General features: G+C 31.6%; 3 protein-coding genes across 4 annotated transcripts; 2 read left to right on the top strand and 1 right to left on the bottom strand.

Annotated features, from left to right (window-relative positions):
* The first annotated feature begins 5,587 nt into the window (after positions 1–5,587).
* LOC142527342 (uncharacterized) lies at positions 5,588–9,901 on the top strand. Its single transcript, XM_075632114.1, is given in 8 exon segments — positions 5,588–5,919; positions 6,125–6,196; positions 6,691–6,858; positions 7,370–7,518; positions 7,520–7,541; positions 7,666–7,875; positions 8,426–8,514; positions 8,931–9,901. Coding segments are annotated over 8 exon segments (1,455 nt in total). The 5' UTR covers positions 5,588–5,834; the 3' UTR covers positions 9,591–9,901.
* Positions 9,902–10,237: 336 nt separating this feature from the next.
* LOC142527538 (uncharacterized) lies at positions 10,238–11,402 on the top strand. Of its 2 annotated transcripts, none has more exons than XM_075632372.1 (3): positions 10,238–10,567; positions 10,776–10,949; positions 11,029–11,402. In XM_075632372.1, exons 1-3 carry the CDS (start codon positions 10,537–10,539, stop codon positions 11,211–11,213), a joined length of 390 nt encoding a protein of 129 aa, XP_075488487.1. In that variant the 5' UTR covers positions 10,238–10,536; the 3' UTR covers positions 11,214–11,402. The 2 variants fall into 2 exon arrangements, with proteins under 2 accessions (XP_075488487.1, XP_075488488.1); XM_075632373.1 differs by having other exon boundaries at positions 10,240–10,567; positions 10,827–10,949.
* Positions 11,403–11,794: 392 nt separating this feature from the next.
* Positions 11,795–15,203, bottom strand: LOC142527537 (uncharacterized). Its single transcript, XM_075632371.1, has 6 exons — positions 15,079–15,203; positions 14,024–14,184; positions 13,311–13,747; positions 12,681–13,172; positions 12,487–12,586; positions 11,795–11,960 (listed from the first exon to the last, which is right to left on the bottom strand). The coding sequence occupies exons 2-6, from the start codon at positions 14,182–14,184 to the stop codon at positions 11,825–11,827; spliced, it is 1,326 nt and encodes a 441-aa protein (XP_075488486.1). The 5' UTR covers positions 15,079–15,203; the 3' UTR covers positions 11,795–11,824.
* Between the last annotated feature and the right edge of the window lie 1,536 nt (positions 15,204–16,739).

Here is a 16,739-nt window from a genome sequence, read left to right as displayed (position 1 = left end):
CCCTGATCACGCGTCGCGCTTGTACGGTTTTAATTTTTTTAATAAAAAAAAAAAGTTGGACTAAAATTTTTAACATCATAATTATAAAAATTAACGATTGATCAATTATAATTTTATTCAGAACTAAGATATAATTTGATAAAAAATCGTACCAATTTACAAAAGTAGTTAGTATGATATTGTCGTCTTTAATAAATATCAGTAAAAGATGCAGATGTGTTGCATGTATTTTTTTATTTTTGATTTGATCAAATAATGCTAAACAATTAACACGAAAATTAGTTTCAATTTTAGAAGAGTTGTTCGATTTCAAATTGAAATTTTGTTTAGATTTTTCTATGTGAAATATCGATTGACTTGATGAGGTTTTTAATAAAATAAAAAAATAATTATGGAATTAAATATTTTGGTCTCTTCTAATATAATTAATCGAAAGATCTCAAATAACAAAAATGTTATACTACGGTCAATATCATGCGCGAGTAAGTCAACTTACACATATTGTGTGTGTTAAATATATAAATATTTGTATGCATATATGTATGATATATTTAAATTTTAAATAATTTATTTAGCTTTTATTTTTTGTACAAAACAAATAATTTAAAATATTTTATTTAGATAAGACTTGTTATAGCTAGAATTATGAAGCCAGTTTTTTTTAAAAAAAAAAAGTGGGGAAAAATATGTGAAAATTTTGATATTACTAACAAGTAAATTGAATGAAATCTAACTATCAAATATAAGGTTAGAGCAAAATTGACCCTCGTTTGATGTCAATATAATAAAATTGATTCGTGAAGCTGTCTTATATGAGTTTTTGTATTTTATAATATAGTAGCGTGTGTATATACATATTATTTTATTTTTTGAAAGAAGAGCTCATTTACGTATATTTAAATAAAGGATTTAATTATATAATTTTAATTATTTTTTACAAATTAAATACACGTAAATTATATCATCTGCACTGCAGTTTGGAATCGAGACCTCTCCCACAAATTATGGGTGGCAATTGGCGTCGTCTCCCTGGACTCATTAATTTTTAATCCAATTTGTCGCTTTAACTTGTTCGAGATTACATTCAAATTTTCAAAATTTTGGTCAAATTTTTTATTTTTTTATTTATTGAAATGAATCATAGCTTTTGACTTTTTGTTTAAATTTCATCGAAAATTCCAGGGCAGTTCGAAATTCACACCAAAAAAAAAAAAATCATTAAAATTTGCATGATCTCAAATATTATTAAAAAGATTATTATTTTGTTTTTTACCATTAAAAAAGTTAAGATTATATCAACAGTATGTTAATATTTTTATCTCTAAATTCAATATTAGAATAGGTATCCTGTGAAACAATCTCACGAATCTTTATCTATGAGACGGGTCAACCCTACCGATATTCACAATAAAAAGTAATATTCTTAGCATAAAAAGTAATATTTTTTCATGGATGATTCAAATAAGAGATTTGTCTCACAAAATACAACTCGTGAGTTGCGACAAAATTATCAATCAGTTTGGAATCTAGTTTTAGAATTGTCTCGTATACTTATTTTAAGTTATATTATTGATTGTTTATTTAATTTTTAATAATCAGTACAAAAAAAATTAAAACTGATAATTATATTACTATATACCGTAAACTTCGGGTGTGATCGGTTGCTAAAGTTTACTAAGTATTATAAATACAGAGTTCGTCATATAACAATTTTTTCACATCAATTAATTATATATTTCATTCTCACTTTCTTATTATTCGTTACTTTTCAAATTTCACCTTAGGGCAACTCCAACGCTGCGCCATTTTGGCGTAGCTTTCAATGCTCCAATGGGCTGCGCTATTTCATCAAAATAGCGCAACTCCTCTCCCCTGCGCCAAATTTGGCTCAGGGGTCATTTTTTAAAAAATTTTTAATGTATTTTTATTATAAATATTTGTATTAAAAATTGTAAATATTAAAATAATAGTATAATATTTATTTTAATAACTAAACATTTAATCCTAAAAATTTTAAAAAATATAATTGTTGATTTTTAAAATATTTATTTATTTATGTTAATTATTAATATTTAAAAACTAATTCGATTTTATTTTTTTATTTTTTTAATTAATATAAAAGACAAAAATGCTCACTATGCACTACGAAATGCTTTAATTGATCATTTGTGAGAGGAATATAGTTGTTCAGATGTTTGAATTTGGATTCATATTAATTTTTAAAAATAAATTATCTACATTATTTTAATAATGAAGCATTTGTATTAATTCATATTATAAACATTAGAGTTAATATATATAAGAATCAAATAAATAAATTTAACTATTAATAGAATTAAAATTATAATTATAATACTAATATTAACATTAATTATAATTATATTGTTAAATTTATAAATAAATAGTAAACAAAAAGAATATTTTAGAAATATATTTTTTAGTGTAAGATTTGAAGTAAATGAGTTGGAGATGAATGTTATATTTGGTGCAGAAACTGCACTATTTTGGTGATTTATGGGTTGAAGATGGCCTTATATGCGGTCATACATATGTTTCTTTATTTAATTAAATTACCAACTAGTTGTTATTTTATTAAAAAAATACTTTTAAAAATCTAATAAAATATATATGAGGAATGTGTGTACCAAGACAAAAACTTGTGTGAGACGGTCTCACGGGTCGTACTTTGTGAGACGGATCTCTTATTTGGGTCATCCATGAAAAAATATTACTTTTTATTGTGAATATCGGTAGGGTTGATCCGACTCACAAATAAAGATTCGTGAGACCGTCTCACAAGAGACCTATTCGTTTGCCAAATAGCTACGATAAATATATGTACTATTTATTAAAGCTAAATTTCTTTTACCAACTAATTTTGATATAGTGATTAAGCTTTATCAAAAGTCTCAAAATACCATCTAATCAATCAACTATATATATCACATTTTTTATATGTATATTTTTTGGTATCCTCGTATCATTTCAATTTAAAAAATTACTAAATTCTATTTTAAAATTAAAAAAACTGCTTTATTCCTGATGTTTACACAAAATCGTATGTCACGACTTCGAAAATCTGGTCATTGATTTCTTATATATATTTTAAAATATGGATCTATACACTTTTCCAAAGAAAAAGAAAGGAAGGAAGTACGGTAGAGCTTGAGTACTGGAGCTAACGATTTATGTATGAAATACATAAAAAAAAAAAAAAATTACGTGAGACGATATCATTAATTAATTTGTGATATAAATATCTAGTTGAGTTATCTATGAAAAAAATATTATTTTTTATACTAAAAATGTTACTTATTATTGTAAATGTGAGCATAGTTGACTCATCTCACGGATAAAAATATGTGAGACTGTCTATTGACTTACTGTGAGATTTGACTTAATTTGTAGAGTTCAATCTTCAATTATTATAAACTTTTTGATTTAGAAAATAATTATTTCATTGAATAGCAATCAAACTATTTTAGTATTTACTCATATAATAATTGGACTGATTGATTTTAAATAATTGTCTTAAGTTTATTGCATTGAATATAATTCCATTCGTTATAATTATTTTGGTTTATGCAGATTTGAAATTATTCTGTTGTATTTGGGTCGACATAATTAATCAATAGCTTTAAATATATGTACTTACTAATATGATGTAAGAGATATTTAGACTGTTTCCGAACTATTTTGTTCCAAATGTGCATCCAACAAACCACAAAATTTAATGACCCTTCAAACTAAACAAAAAAACATTAAATATACAAAACCAGGACAAAATATACTTCGTCAAAAAAATGTAAAAAAAAAAAAGAAAAAGAAATCAGTTAATTAAAAAAAACGAAAGGAAATTACTAAATTATATATTTACTTTACACAAACATGCAGTACGTGGGAAAAATAGGAAAACACGTGCTCGGTATACTAGCCGTAATTTAATCATAAAAACTCCTATCACGCCGTCTCAAGATACAATTATCTGAGACAAATTTTATATCCGACTCCACCATGAAAAATATTATTTTAACTTTTAATTTTTTTAATCTTATAAATAAACCAAGTTAATACGTCTCACATATATAAATATGTTGAATTATCTCACAAAAGATGTATTTTTTTTATATAAAGTTTTTTTGGAATATATTCATCTAATCAAAACAAAAATAATTCCCGAGTTAGTTCCTCTATCTATAGTAAAAGGATACCCTATATTAAACTAATGTTAAGCCCCTTTCCATCGGATGATTCAATTTACAAAACAAATTAATTAAGGCACGAAAGAAATAACGATGTCATTTTTTTCTTTTTTATGCTTCACAAGTCGATATCTTGATCTCTCACACATTGTCGTGTGCATAAAAAGAAACAAACAAATAAATGCACGATCTTTTACTAAAATTTTTGATATTTTTAAAAGAATATGTTTCTTGTGAGATGGTATCACTGATCTTTATTTATGAGACGAGTTAAATCTACATATATTTATAATAAAAAATAATTTTTTTATATGCATGATCCATCCATATAGAATACTAATTTCACAAAATTGAATGAGATCGTATCATATGAGTTTTTATGTTTTTAAAGATAAATATGCTGGTCCTCGTTCAAGAATGGTTGATTTTTAGATGGAACGTGGAAAAAAGTCTTTCCATATTGTTGAACAAATGTTCTTACTTTATGTCAAATTTGACATGTATTTCAAAAATGATGTAACGTGGAAAAAAGGACATTACATATTGTTAAATAAATGTTCTTACTTTATGTCAAATTTGTCATGTATTATATATATGTGAGTGTGTGTCTGTGTCCGTGGGAAGTTCGGTTAGCTGGTCTCAGATACATTAAATAATTCAAAAACTGTTCATTTCGATTCGTTTCGAAATATCCATCTCCGATAATTAAAACCGGAACTACGACCAAGAACTTATAGTTCAATGTCGGTTTTTTGGGAAAAAAGATATAAAAATGACGTTCGAGCCAAAACCGTAAGTCAATCTTAAGTTTAAGATGTCGAAATACACAAACAATCTTAAAATGCTAAAAAATACATGTTTTTTTAAATAAATGTTTAGTTACAAATTTTTTTTAAAAAATACTACAAAAATGATTTTTTAGATGATAATATATTATTTGGTATGTTTTACTTCTACTTTTATTTAAAATAAAAATAAAATATTTTTTAAAATTTATCAAAACGTCAAAACAACTTATACTTTTTTTTAATAATAAAAACACTTAAAAACTGAACTTATTAATTTTTTTTAAAACTACAACTTTTATATCCAAATTCGAATATCTATTTTTACATGTGGGATTTAAAATATCAAGAAAAAGATTGGGATAAATTGAATTTTAAATTATTTACCCGTTTGATTTAATTTGACTTTTTCCCCAAAGTCTAACGGGGTGAATAAATTAAATCAATAAGATTTAAATGGAAATTTGTTGGGCTCATTGATGAATTCTAATTTTGAGGTCTCTTATTGGGCCAACTTTTTTCTCTGGGCTTACCCGAAAGTGCGTGTTTGTTAATCTCATCAGCACAAGTACGAGCTGACAGTAGATTTAGTACTGTTCCCCCCGAAAGATGCACTTTTCTTCTGTGCTGTATTTTTCGAAAAAGAGAGAAAAAGCACTGTAAAAAGAGCTGTTTCCATCTTAGTAAGGTGTTATACTTTCCAAACTAACACCCAAATCACGATGGGTTCAAGCTAAATGCAGAACTAATCTGTTGTCTGTAATTTACTTCCACTAAGAAAATCTAAGCTTTTGGCTTTTTTGGGTCTTTTAACTTTTGTTTGAAACCTTTTAAATTGGGTGAAGTTATGGGGTCTGCCTTTCTTTATTGCTTTTCTTTAGCCTCCATTGTTGTATATGTGATTCAATTTCAAGCTCGTGCTGCTCCTTCGGGTACTGATTTGATCCACATTTCTTTTTGTTCAGCTCTGATTTTGGTTTGCGCTTCTAAGCGGGGAATCGTTTGTTTACTGAATTTGCATGAAAGAAGTTTGAACTTTTTGATTTTAGTGATTTTTGGTGGGATCTTAACGTGTTTTTGATAGGTGTGGTGTATTGGTTGATTATTATTTTATTTGGTTTTTATCTAATATTTCAGGGCCACTGATAAAGCACTTGACCTCTATTGTGAAATGGACCAAGTCGTCATCCAAAACACAACACAAATCAGGTAAAACCAACGTTGCCGCTGTTTTGTTTTTTTTTTTTTTTTTTCCAATTTCTTATTTTCATAGTTAAACAAACAATATTTAGGGTCATTGTTCTATTTTTAGTCTGTGTTGCATATGGACTTCTTTATTTTTAAAAAAGAAAAAAGAAAAACGCAGATTGATATATTTTCTTAAGCAAGAACTATGTCTAACTTTGCTTGGACGTGGAGGAGCATAAACTGGGGATTCCGAAAGCTAATTCTAATAGTTACTTGGAAGTATGCTTGAACATGAAGCATAAACTAAGGATTCTGAAGACCAATCCTGCTTGAAAGCCTATAGGCTATCGTTGCTTTTATACACGAGATTATTATTATTATTTTTAATAAAAGAATTATCCATTTATTGTATGGTTTGAAAGGGACTCCTCTAGTTTGATATCATAAATGCTAATTAAAAGGCAAATGTCATGCTTGTATGCGTATGTTATCAGTTTATTTTGGTCTTTATGCAGATGCCAATGTGCTTCAATTTGAAGATGGATATCTGGTTGAGACAGTTGTGGAAGGGAGTAAGCTTGGGGTTGTGCCATACTCCATCCGAGTCTCACAAGATGGAGAGCTCTTTGCTGTTGATGCTGTTAATAACAACATCATGCGGATTACACCACCACTATCCCAATGTGAGTGAACCTCTTCTCTTTACCCTATTGCAAACTTAAAAAGCTTTGGACCCTATCCTAGATAAGTAACCGAGACAGCTTCTCTGTATTATAAAGTTTGATCTATCAGAAGCTGATGGTTCTTTGTCTTTTGCGGTTGTTGTGGATGTACATATGAGGAGAAGGGTAGTTTATTATTTTTTGGTTGCCTTCTCATTCCAAGGTTGACTGCATCAACACCCTATCAAGTAGACATTATGGAAGTACTACTGATGTTGGTCATAAAAAAATTCTTTTCAGATTCTTGATGCATAGAACTCTGAATGTTTATTTCACGTGCTATTCTCATTCTCTTTCATCGATTATAGAATTGTCCTCGGTTAGGATCATGCCTGAAGCAAGAGCTATGTGTTGCAAAATGAGAATAGTACTTGAACCAAATCTTTACCTTACCATAAAAAAATATTGAACGGTTTCTGTCATGTGATTCTTGTTATTTTAGTTTCATGAATCTATTTTTCAATTGATGCAGATAGCAGAGCAAGATTGGTTGCGGGATCATTTCAGGGTCACACTGGCCATGTGGATGGAAAACCAAGTGATGCTCGTTTCAATCATCCAAAAGGAGTTACGATTGACGATAAAGGGAATGTGTATGTTGCTGATACGTCAAATCTTGCCAGTTAGAAAGATTGGAGAAGCAGGTTTCCCGAGTTTGTTAGAGTTGAATGTTTACCAATTATTGTCGTTGAAGTTTTATATTACAAGATTGCTTCTGAAAGAAAATTGATAGACCTTAAGAAAAGCTAAGTGGGACTGTTACTACAGGTGTGACAACTATTGCTGGAGGAAAATCAAATGTTGCAGGATACAGAGATGGGCCAAGTGAAGATGCAAAATTCTCAAATGACTTTGATGTCATATATGTGAGGCCTAGTTGTTCGTTATTAGTTATTGACAGAGGTAATGCTGCTCTTCGCCAAATCTCTCTGAACAAGGAAGATTGTTATTATGAGAACAACTCTGTATCAACTACAGGTTTGTGGATTACTTCCAAATATTTGCGAGGCCAAGCATTCTTGCTTTTTTTTGGTCAATATTTATATTCTCTCTACATAAAGTTTTATTTGATGTCTGTTCTATTACCTCTTTCAAAGTAAAAGAGATAAAATTACTGCACTGGCAGAGCCAATGGGGTGGGCAGGGGAAGTAACCCCCTATCTTTTAATATTTTCAATAGATTCATTTTTAATGTTATAAATATGAAAATATAATTTCACGACTTAATGTTATTCAAATTTTCGTTCTGGGGATGCCGCTGAATCACTGTCATAATACTAGTAGTGGACAAGTTCATATTATGAACAGCGTTGTTACTTTGCTGCCGAGAATGGGGAATGATCCAGGAAAATTAATTATAGTCTCACAATATATTTCTTGTTGAGATACTTGCAAATAACTAGGTATATGTATCATGATACCAACATATTTCTTCAAGTTGTACTTATTATCGTCAAGTAAGTTGTTTCTGGGTATGCTTTTTTGTAAATTGTGCACATAAGATCAAGATAATAAATATTTGATGCAGATCTTTTGATGGTTGTTGGTGCTATCCTAGTTGGGTACACTTCATGTATGCTTCAACGAGGATTTGGCTCCTCAATTTTCTCCAGGATGGTACATTTTTTAATTCTCTCTTTGCTTTCCACTTATACTTGGTAATTACTAATTAGAATGGGAAAAGAAACGGCTTCTTACATGTTCTTGTTAATCTTCTCAAAGTTGTGATGGTTTTAGCCCCTTCTATTCCTCTACCTAATGAAGCATTAATCTTTCTTAGGATAAATCAATGACTCCACGGAGCATTGGTTCTATAACTATTCTTATGAATTATGGTTTGTCGAAGATTTGATGTCCATCACTATATATTTTCAAGATAATAATTTTGAAGTCCGCTTGATAGCTGTCTTAGTGATCGAGTTTTACATCTCCGAGGACATGAATTTATACGTCTAACATGAGTTTTCTCTCCAATAGAGGTATATAAGTTGGTATTTTTTTGCATCTGAATCTGTCATTACATATAAATGCAGCGAGGGACTAGTGGAACCACACTTGAAGAGCAATCGGCAAGCAAGGAGTTGCCAACTCCTGTTGCTGTGCCTGTGAAGGGTGAACAAGAAGCTGGATGGCCGTCTTTTGGACAGTTAATATGGGACCTATTCAAACTTGCCCTGGAATCATTGGGTGGCATTTTTGTTCAATTCAATCCTTTGGGCTTGAAACGTAATAGTTCCATAAGAAACCTTACTCCACTGAAAGACACTCTTATCATGCCCGAGGATGAGGCTGAGCCATCTTTAGCTCGGAAACAGAGAACTCCAACTCCCCTTTCTGAAACCAGGCAGACTCATGCTCCAATGCCTAGCGAAAGATTTTCAGACGCAAAGCCTCCTAAAATTCGCTCCACAAGCTTAAAAGATCCAAATTCATCAAGCAAGCACAGATCTTCAAGAAGACAAGAATATGCTGAGTTTTATGGGTCAAGTGAGGTTCCACAGTTTGGACAAGTCAGGCCTAAGAGCCAGAAAGAAAAGATAAAGCATCGTGTGCGAGAGAAAGGCGTAGAGACGAATTTTGGAGCACCTGTGTTGGAGTCGAAACCTGGTGAAATCAATGCAACCACCTATGAACGTACAAAGTATGATCCTTTTCATCTCAGGAGCAAATATGGGGATTCATATCGTTATTAATCTAAAATGGTTGGTGTATATGCTTACTCACTTGCCAACCATCTATACCAGGAAGAGCTACGTTTTCTGAACTTTCCATTGGTAAAAAAATATTGTAAGTGCATCTCAGATGTTTGTTCAAGATTTCTGTGTTCTGCCTGTGCTGGCTATGTACCTTACTTCCTGATTCCTGGTTTTGCTATGTCTTTAGGTAAAAGAACGGTTACCAGAGTCCATTTTGACAGGTTCAGTTTCTTGTAAATCTTATGTCCTGGTCATGACAATCCCTTGTGAGAGTTTAATCTAACAAATAGCGGGAATTTTTTGCATCAGTTGGCATCGTTAGCATTTAAAATGTGGCGACCGTTGTTCCTTGTATTAGCATACGTTAGTACTCCAGTAACTGGAATATGTGGACATAATATTCAAAAACCGGAACTTTAAGAAATGGAAATTTTCGAAATTTTATTTTCTTCAAGGATAAAAGTACCAGGAACATAATCTGACAGCTTTGGTGAAAGAAAATTACGTTAGTTGTCTCCATAAAATATGCTTTAATGCTAATTTAACATCTTAAAAAACATGAGTTATTTGTCAAAATTCGTAAATCCGACTTCTTTGAGCTAAAATTTCAATCAAATGGGAGTGGCACATTACATGATATTATTTAAGACAAATGCATCATTTTGTCGACAACATAATTCGTTTGCTTCCCAAGTTCAACAAAGACGGATAGATATCATTAACAATTGTTATCACGAGAGTGAAAAATGACAGCCAACTAACTACTCCACAACAAGAAGCAAATTCAATCAATGTCTTCACATTTGGAAAGTTTTGGACCTGTCAACTTAAATTCACATGCACTTCCCAAGAACACTTGCTGCAACTTTAACGAATTCCATAGCTAACAGCATCCATTACTGTTAATTTAAATTCATTTGTAATTCACATTTGATTATATAGCATGGGGTGTGCTGGATCCAAGCAAACTAAAGGTAAGGAAGGATGCTGAGATTCCTCTAATTTAAGCACATTTCTCCTCATTTTCAGTTGCTTGTTTGCTGCCACGACCATAACTCTAGATTCAATAAGGCAAAATTTACATATCTAAAAATATACAAATAGAATATATTTATTTTTTCAATTGAGAGCCCCATCTTCCTCTCCTCAACTGATCTGCTCTAATATTTTCTTTCATTCCAGGTCTTTACAAATTTAAGAATTGTATTGATACAATTAATAATTTTACAACAGGAAGAGTTAGAAATATTAGAAAGCCGAAACCTTGGAAGCATCCACAAAAACTTACAAAGAATCAGCTTATACAGCTTCAAGAAGAGTTTTGGCATACCGCTCCTCACAATGGTGGCACCAAAGGTAAATTTAGCATTTCACAAAACGTAAAACTCTCAAGTCTTACCCCATTTTTTAAAATCTTATTCTTTGCATCTGATAGAAATTTGGGATGCACTCAGAGAAGCTGCAGAAGCTGATCCAACTGTTGCTCAGGCAATCTTAGACAATGCAGGGATCATAGCTCATAACCCCGATATGACAGTTTGCTTCGATGGAGAAGGCACGAGATACAAGCTGCCAAAGTATGTATTGAGTGACCCAACAAACTTGATACGAGATGGATGAAATAGTTAAGCAGACTTGTCTTCAAGATGTAGAGAAATTTGAGTAAATTATCAGTGTACGATCTATTTTCATCTAACTACTCAAGCTTTACTGATATCTTTCGATGTTTCCGCACTATATGCACTGTTTTTCTAACATGTGTAACATATAATCAGTTTATATTTGACACGCAATCTAAATTCTGGAAGATATTTTAGTTTCAACAAATGCAACTTTAAAAGGACCCAATAAAAATAAAATAAAATTGTATAAAAAAAGGGCTCAAAAGACAGAAAGTTGTTGATTAATCAAGATTGGAATGAACGATATTGTATTTTTAGATTCAAAACTTGAGAAAGGGAAAATCATAGTTGATCGTATGAGACCACGGGATTAAAATGACTTGTTGAGCTGTGTTGCAGATTTCAGAACTCTTAATCTGTGTGTGGTCTCCAATAGATGGTTTAAAGATGAAAGGTGGCCCAGTTCAGTAGAACTGAAAGGAGCAGTCTTAATAAGATTTAATTACAACTATAAAAGGCTATTTCTCTAAATAACTAAAGAACTCGTATACATGAAAATGAGAGTTTTGCAAAATCAACCTGCGGTTTGAGATGGATGGAACTGTTTCCTCAAACCTTCTTGAAAAATGAGAGGATATTTCCTTGTTTAGGATCCTTATTTGCTGCTTTCTTGTTTCCACCTTTCCCTGATTGGTTTGCTGGAGCATTGCCTCCTACAGCAGATGACTTCCTGGCGGCAAGTGGCCTAGAACACCACAGTTAACATGGAAAATCAATCAGTATAACATGAAAGGGATAGTATTCACAAAATCACACCAATCAATTGGCAAGGAGGCAGAACTTGAAGGACTTCAAAGAGGCTAGCATATCATACAACAAATTTGAAAATTATACGAAATACATTTTTCCCCGTAAATTATCGAATTTTAGTTCCCGTCAAAATCATACACGTTGCAGTGATTTTCCTTATGGGGCAGACGAGGTAAAGATTCCACGAAAGAAAGTTTGACCTTTAAACATAGTTCATTGATCATTTCAAAAGGTAAAATGAAATCTATGCAGGAGGACAGTCAACATAAGTAAATTTTTAAAAATCCTACATCTCAATGACCAGAATTCACCATATATAGTAAATAAATACTGAACAAGATGGGCCATCTAATGGATGTTAACATGGCAACGCCACAAATATTTAATCCATAATTACAGAGCAAGATGATTAAAGCAACTGAAGACATGAAAAGCAAATGCTGAAAACATGGGAATTTAACCTTTCAGTAGACATATTCACCGTATCATTCCCCTCTTTCTTGACAGAATTGTCATTAGATTGTAATTCTGGCTCATCACCCTCCCAAACAACTTCGGTAACTGAAGCCATATTTGTGGATAGGTCAGATTGGTTAGCATAACATGAATACAATAGCAAGGAAATAAGCTTACTAGTTTATACAAATAGAAATACCTTCTCTTCCACGTTCATCAATCCGTGTCTTCAACACTTTTCTTCTTTTAGACCCAGCATCAGCCACTTTATCCCTCATACTCGCATCAGTCCCGCTAACATGGCTTACAGTCCTCTCTGATATGGGAGATTCATCGTCCTCACCTTTGACTAAAGTTTTAACACCCACACGCTGTTTAGATTTTACATCAGTTTCTCTCACTTCCTTGATCTTGGGTTTATTTTCCTTCTCATCAAAACTTAAGTTGCACTCCATGTCTGAAATGCTTGACCCTTGCTTTGAACCTAGAGTAAAATATTTTGGAGGATCAGGCGATGGCAGACTAATCGTACCTTGATACTCATCTTCTTCATCTGACATTTCAAATACAACTCTCCTCTTTCTATTTCCTTCGCCATTAGAAGTTCTCTTTACATTAAAATCTTGACAATCATCATCACTGCTCACATGTTCTTCTGCTTCACGTGCAGAAATTTGATCCTCAGCACTAGCTAATTGCATTGAAAATAACGAAAAAAATAGTCAGATAACACCAGGCGAGGCTGTTAAAAGAATAACCAGCAGTCAAGTGTTCTGAAAAATAAGAATCCAAATTTACTATTCGAATGTATAAAAATAAAAGGGTTTACCAGCAGATTTTTGCTTGGAGTTGTTGGCTTGCGCCAAAGTAACGTCTGGATTTGACTTTGCGGATGCACGACCCCACATGCTAGCTTGATAACCTACTGTTCCAGAAGAATTTTTATCATTTTGATCCTTTTTCTTTTTAGGAAGCAGCTGAGGAACTTTTCCTTCATTTGCAGCAAGGTCGGAATCCTGTTCCGGATCTAGCTTTACATCACTTTCACTTTGGACATTTTTTACAACGCTAGGAGTTGGCATCCCAAAACTAGGACTTGAGTGCTGGACTTTTTTCTGCTGAGGGCGTGGAATTTCCGCAGTACCATGCGAAGAATAACTCACAGACAACCCTGAGATTTCTGCTGCCTTTGACTGCACGGAAGCAGAGGCCAAAGCTGTTTTGCCAGCATTTCGCATAACAAAGGAATTTGAAACACCAGAAAACCTATTAACCAAAGGTCAGTTGATTTAGAATTAATAAAGGAACCAATTAGGTGCTGCACATCTCATCATTTTGAAAAGCAGAGCTACAATAAGCATGCACAATGATTATGAATGACACCATAAGGCGATGGCGATGAAGTGTGAATGACATTGCAATTATAATTCATCACAATGAACACTGTTACAGTTTATATTTCATCTTGACAAAATTGCTGAGGCATTTAGGGTTTCCATGTTTCAAATAATGAATCTCAGAACAGGTGCTGAAGTACTACACCTATTATCTCGTAGACAACTTGTCATCTGCCGCTGGCTTCTTAAAGAAATCCTCAGCTTGGACAAACTCGTGGTTCCAAAGGGTGGCTGGATACTTAGGTAGGCAGGTTTGTACACTGTAGACATGAACCGAGCAATGCCCATCAAACTCTTGTTTTGCATCTGCAAAGTTGGCAAAAGTGTCACAAAATGAAAAATCAACGCTTGAAACCAAACATCCTGAACAAACCAAAAAAATGGGGTCCTTCCAAAAATAACTAATAATCGGGGGAAAAGCTTTTGGTAAAGAGTTAAAAAATTTCCTTATTTCAATTTGTGTCCCAAATAGAATAAAGCATCCTTAATGATAACCGGAATTCGCAAGATAAAAATAATCACATCCCTGTTGACTTGTAATAGCATCTTCAAATAAATACAAGTTTAAATATCATTGATATCATGTAAGTCCTGGTTTGTCGAAGGTAGATATGTGACCATAAGACTTCCATACACGTGCAAATCAGAACATTATCAGAGGAAAATGTCTGTTGGAACAGGGAAGAGTATCCATATGGAGAAGGTTGTGACAAACTGTCAACCAGTTTCCTGATCGATAAAAAAAATTGCAAATATGACTTTGGTTAAAATTTGAATAAAAAAAAAGGAAATAAGACCAATCCAACAATCACTCATAGGAAATGAGCAGATAAGGATAACATATCTAACAACCCGTCCATAGGAGTACGAGTAGGACCAACCTTCTTGCACAGCGTGAGTAATAAAACCACAATTAGCCACATAATAAAGTTTTTAAATCGTAACGAGTACATTGAGGTGCATGTTATCAGCATAGGATGTCTGAAATACCATATAAATGAAAACCAGGACACCTAGTTAGCCATAACCATTATAATAATAAGCCACGGCAGATTAACAGAGAATTCATATTCAATTGACTTGCGCGTTCCATCTTGTTGCAGACTTTACTTCTAAGCTCTAGTCAGTGAAAGTTAGAAAGCAAGCAATCCGTTGTACAAGTTGGTGGATTACAAGTTTCAGTTAACAAACAACATGAACCTGCGAGCTTATTCTCGGAAACGAGCCTTATATGGTATGTAGAAGGTTTATCCTTCAACCAGCCTGATAAAGAAAATACCACTTCTAATTCACTTCGATATTTCTCAACGAAATCTTGTAGCAACCTACACCCAGAAATTTACAACCAAGTTACGGAATGGGCAACATAAAATAACACTAAGAGAATAACGATGATCATTACACCACTTAATCATGGTTACCTCTTTGCGGCATTAGATGACACCAAAAAATTTCGACTAAGCCATTTATAGGAAACCTATCACCAACAAAAATTTGAAAGTAAACCCCATATAGTGTTCATGCATGTCGGCAGTTATCCTAACATAAAATCTCCAGCTGGTGTGATAATTTGGATTTAGAGATAGAAGAAAAAAAGGATTTACCACTTGAATCTTGTCGGAGACGATTGATCGAACCTCGTCGAGGATACCTAGGGTTTCAATTTCGGCCATTTCTGGACGAAACTCCTCCGAGAAAAGAATTGGTACTTTTCTTCCAGTTCATTTTCCCTCCCAGAAAGGGCAATTTATTTCCCGCCACCGATTTGGGGATTTTGGTACGTTAAAACGTTCTCATATACACACACACACATATATTAATTTTTTAAAAAAACATTTGTATAAAATAAAAAATGTATATTATTTCGATAATTTGAATTTATATATATATACACACACACACTAGTATTATGTGACATGTTATGTATGTCATATTAATTTTTTTTGGTTTTTGATTATTTTTGTGTAAAAAAAATATTATTTTATTAAGATATGATATTTACTGAATAAATAAGATTTAATGAGATAATTTGAACTTTTAGATAAACTAGATATATGTTGGAGAAAAAATGAAAAAAAATAGATAGATATAAAAAAAATACTAATAAATTCACACCAACAAATTTAATTAATAAACATTACAAAAGTAATACTGATATACAAAAGTTAGTTAGCATTATGTGTTCAAATTTGATAATAATATATATATTTATCTTGAAATTATATTATAAATCATGGCTATCTTTTAATTTAATATATATATATTAATATTTATACTGAAATTATATTTTAAATCATTACTGTCTTTTAAAGTAATTTAAATTTCTTTTTATATATATAAAAAATTAGGTTACACACACTTCGTGTGCTCATGTACTAGAGTATACACACAAAGTGCGTGCAACGTAAATTTCTATACATATATATAAAAATATATATATATATTAAAATATAGCAATGATTTAAAATATAATTTTAAAATAAATTACTTTTCTTATCCAAACAATAGGATTCGAAAGATCTAAAACAAATATAATTATAAAAAAAAATAAGTACAATTATACAATTATGATTGTATTATAAATTTAGTTTGGTGTCGCAAAAGGATGTCAAATTCGGTTAGTAAAAATGCATTTCACTCAATATAATGAATAAAGATGATTTCGTAATTAAAAAATAAGGTCATACATCACCTATCAAACTTATCTCTATTGAGAGTTGATATATAGTAATAGATATAGAATATATAATTTTGTTGTTATCTCTATCAACCATGTCTATGTCAATGTTCATCAATGAAGTCACATTCATTTATTGGATATTATGAAACATATCAAAATTGTATATCCAATAAGTAAGTTT

Source organism: Primulina tabacum, chromosome 15 (assembly GCF_025594145.1).
Source record: "Primulina tabacum isolate GXHZ01 chromosome 15, ASM2559414v2, whole genome shotgun sequence".
In the NCBI taxonomy this organism is placed as follows: Eukaryota; Viridiplantae; Streptophyta; class Magnoliopsida; order Lamiales; family Gesneriaceae; genus Primulina; species Primulina tabacum.
The sequence above is the reverse complement of the archived record's forward strand: the minus strand, read 5'-3'. Positions and strand labels throughout refer to the sequence as shown.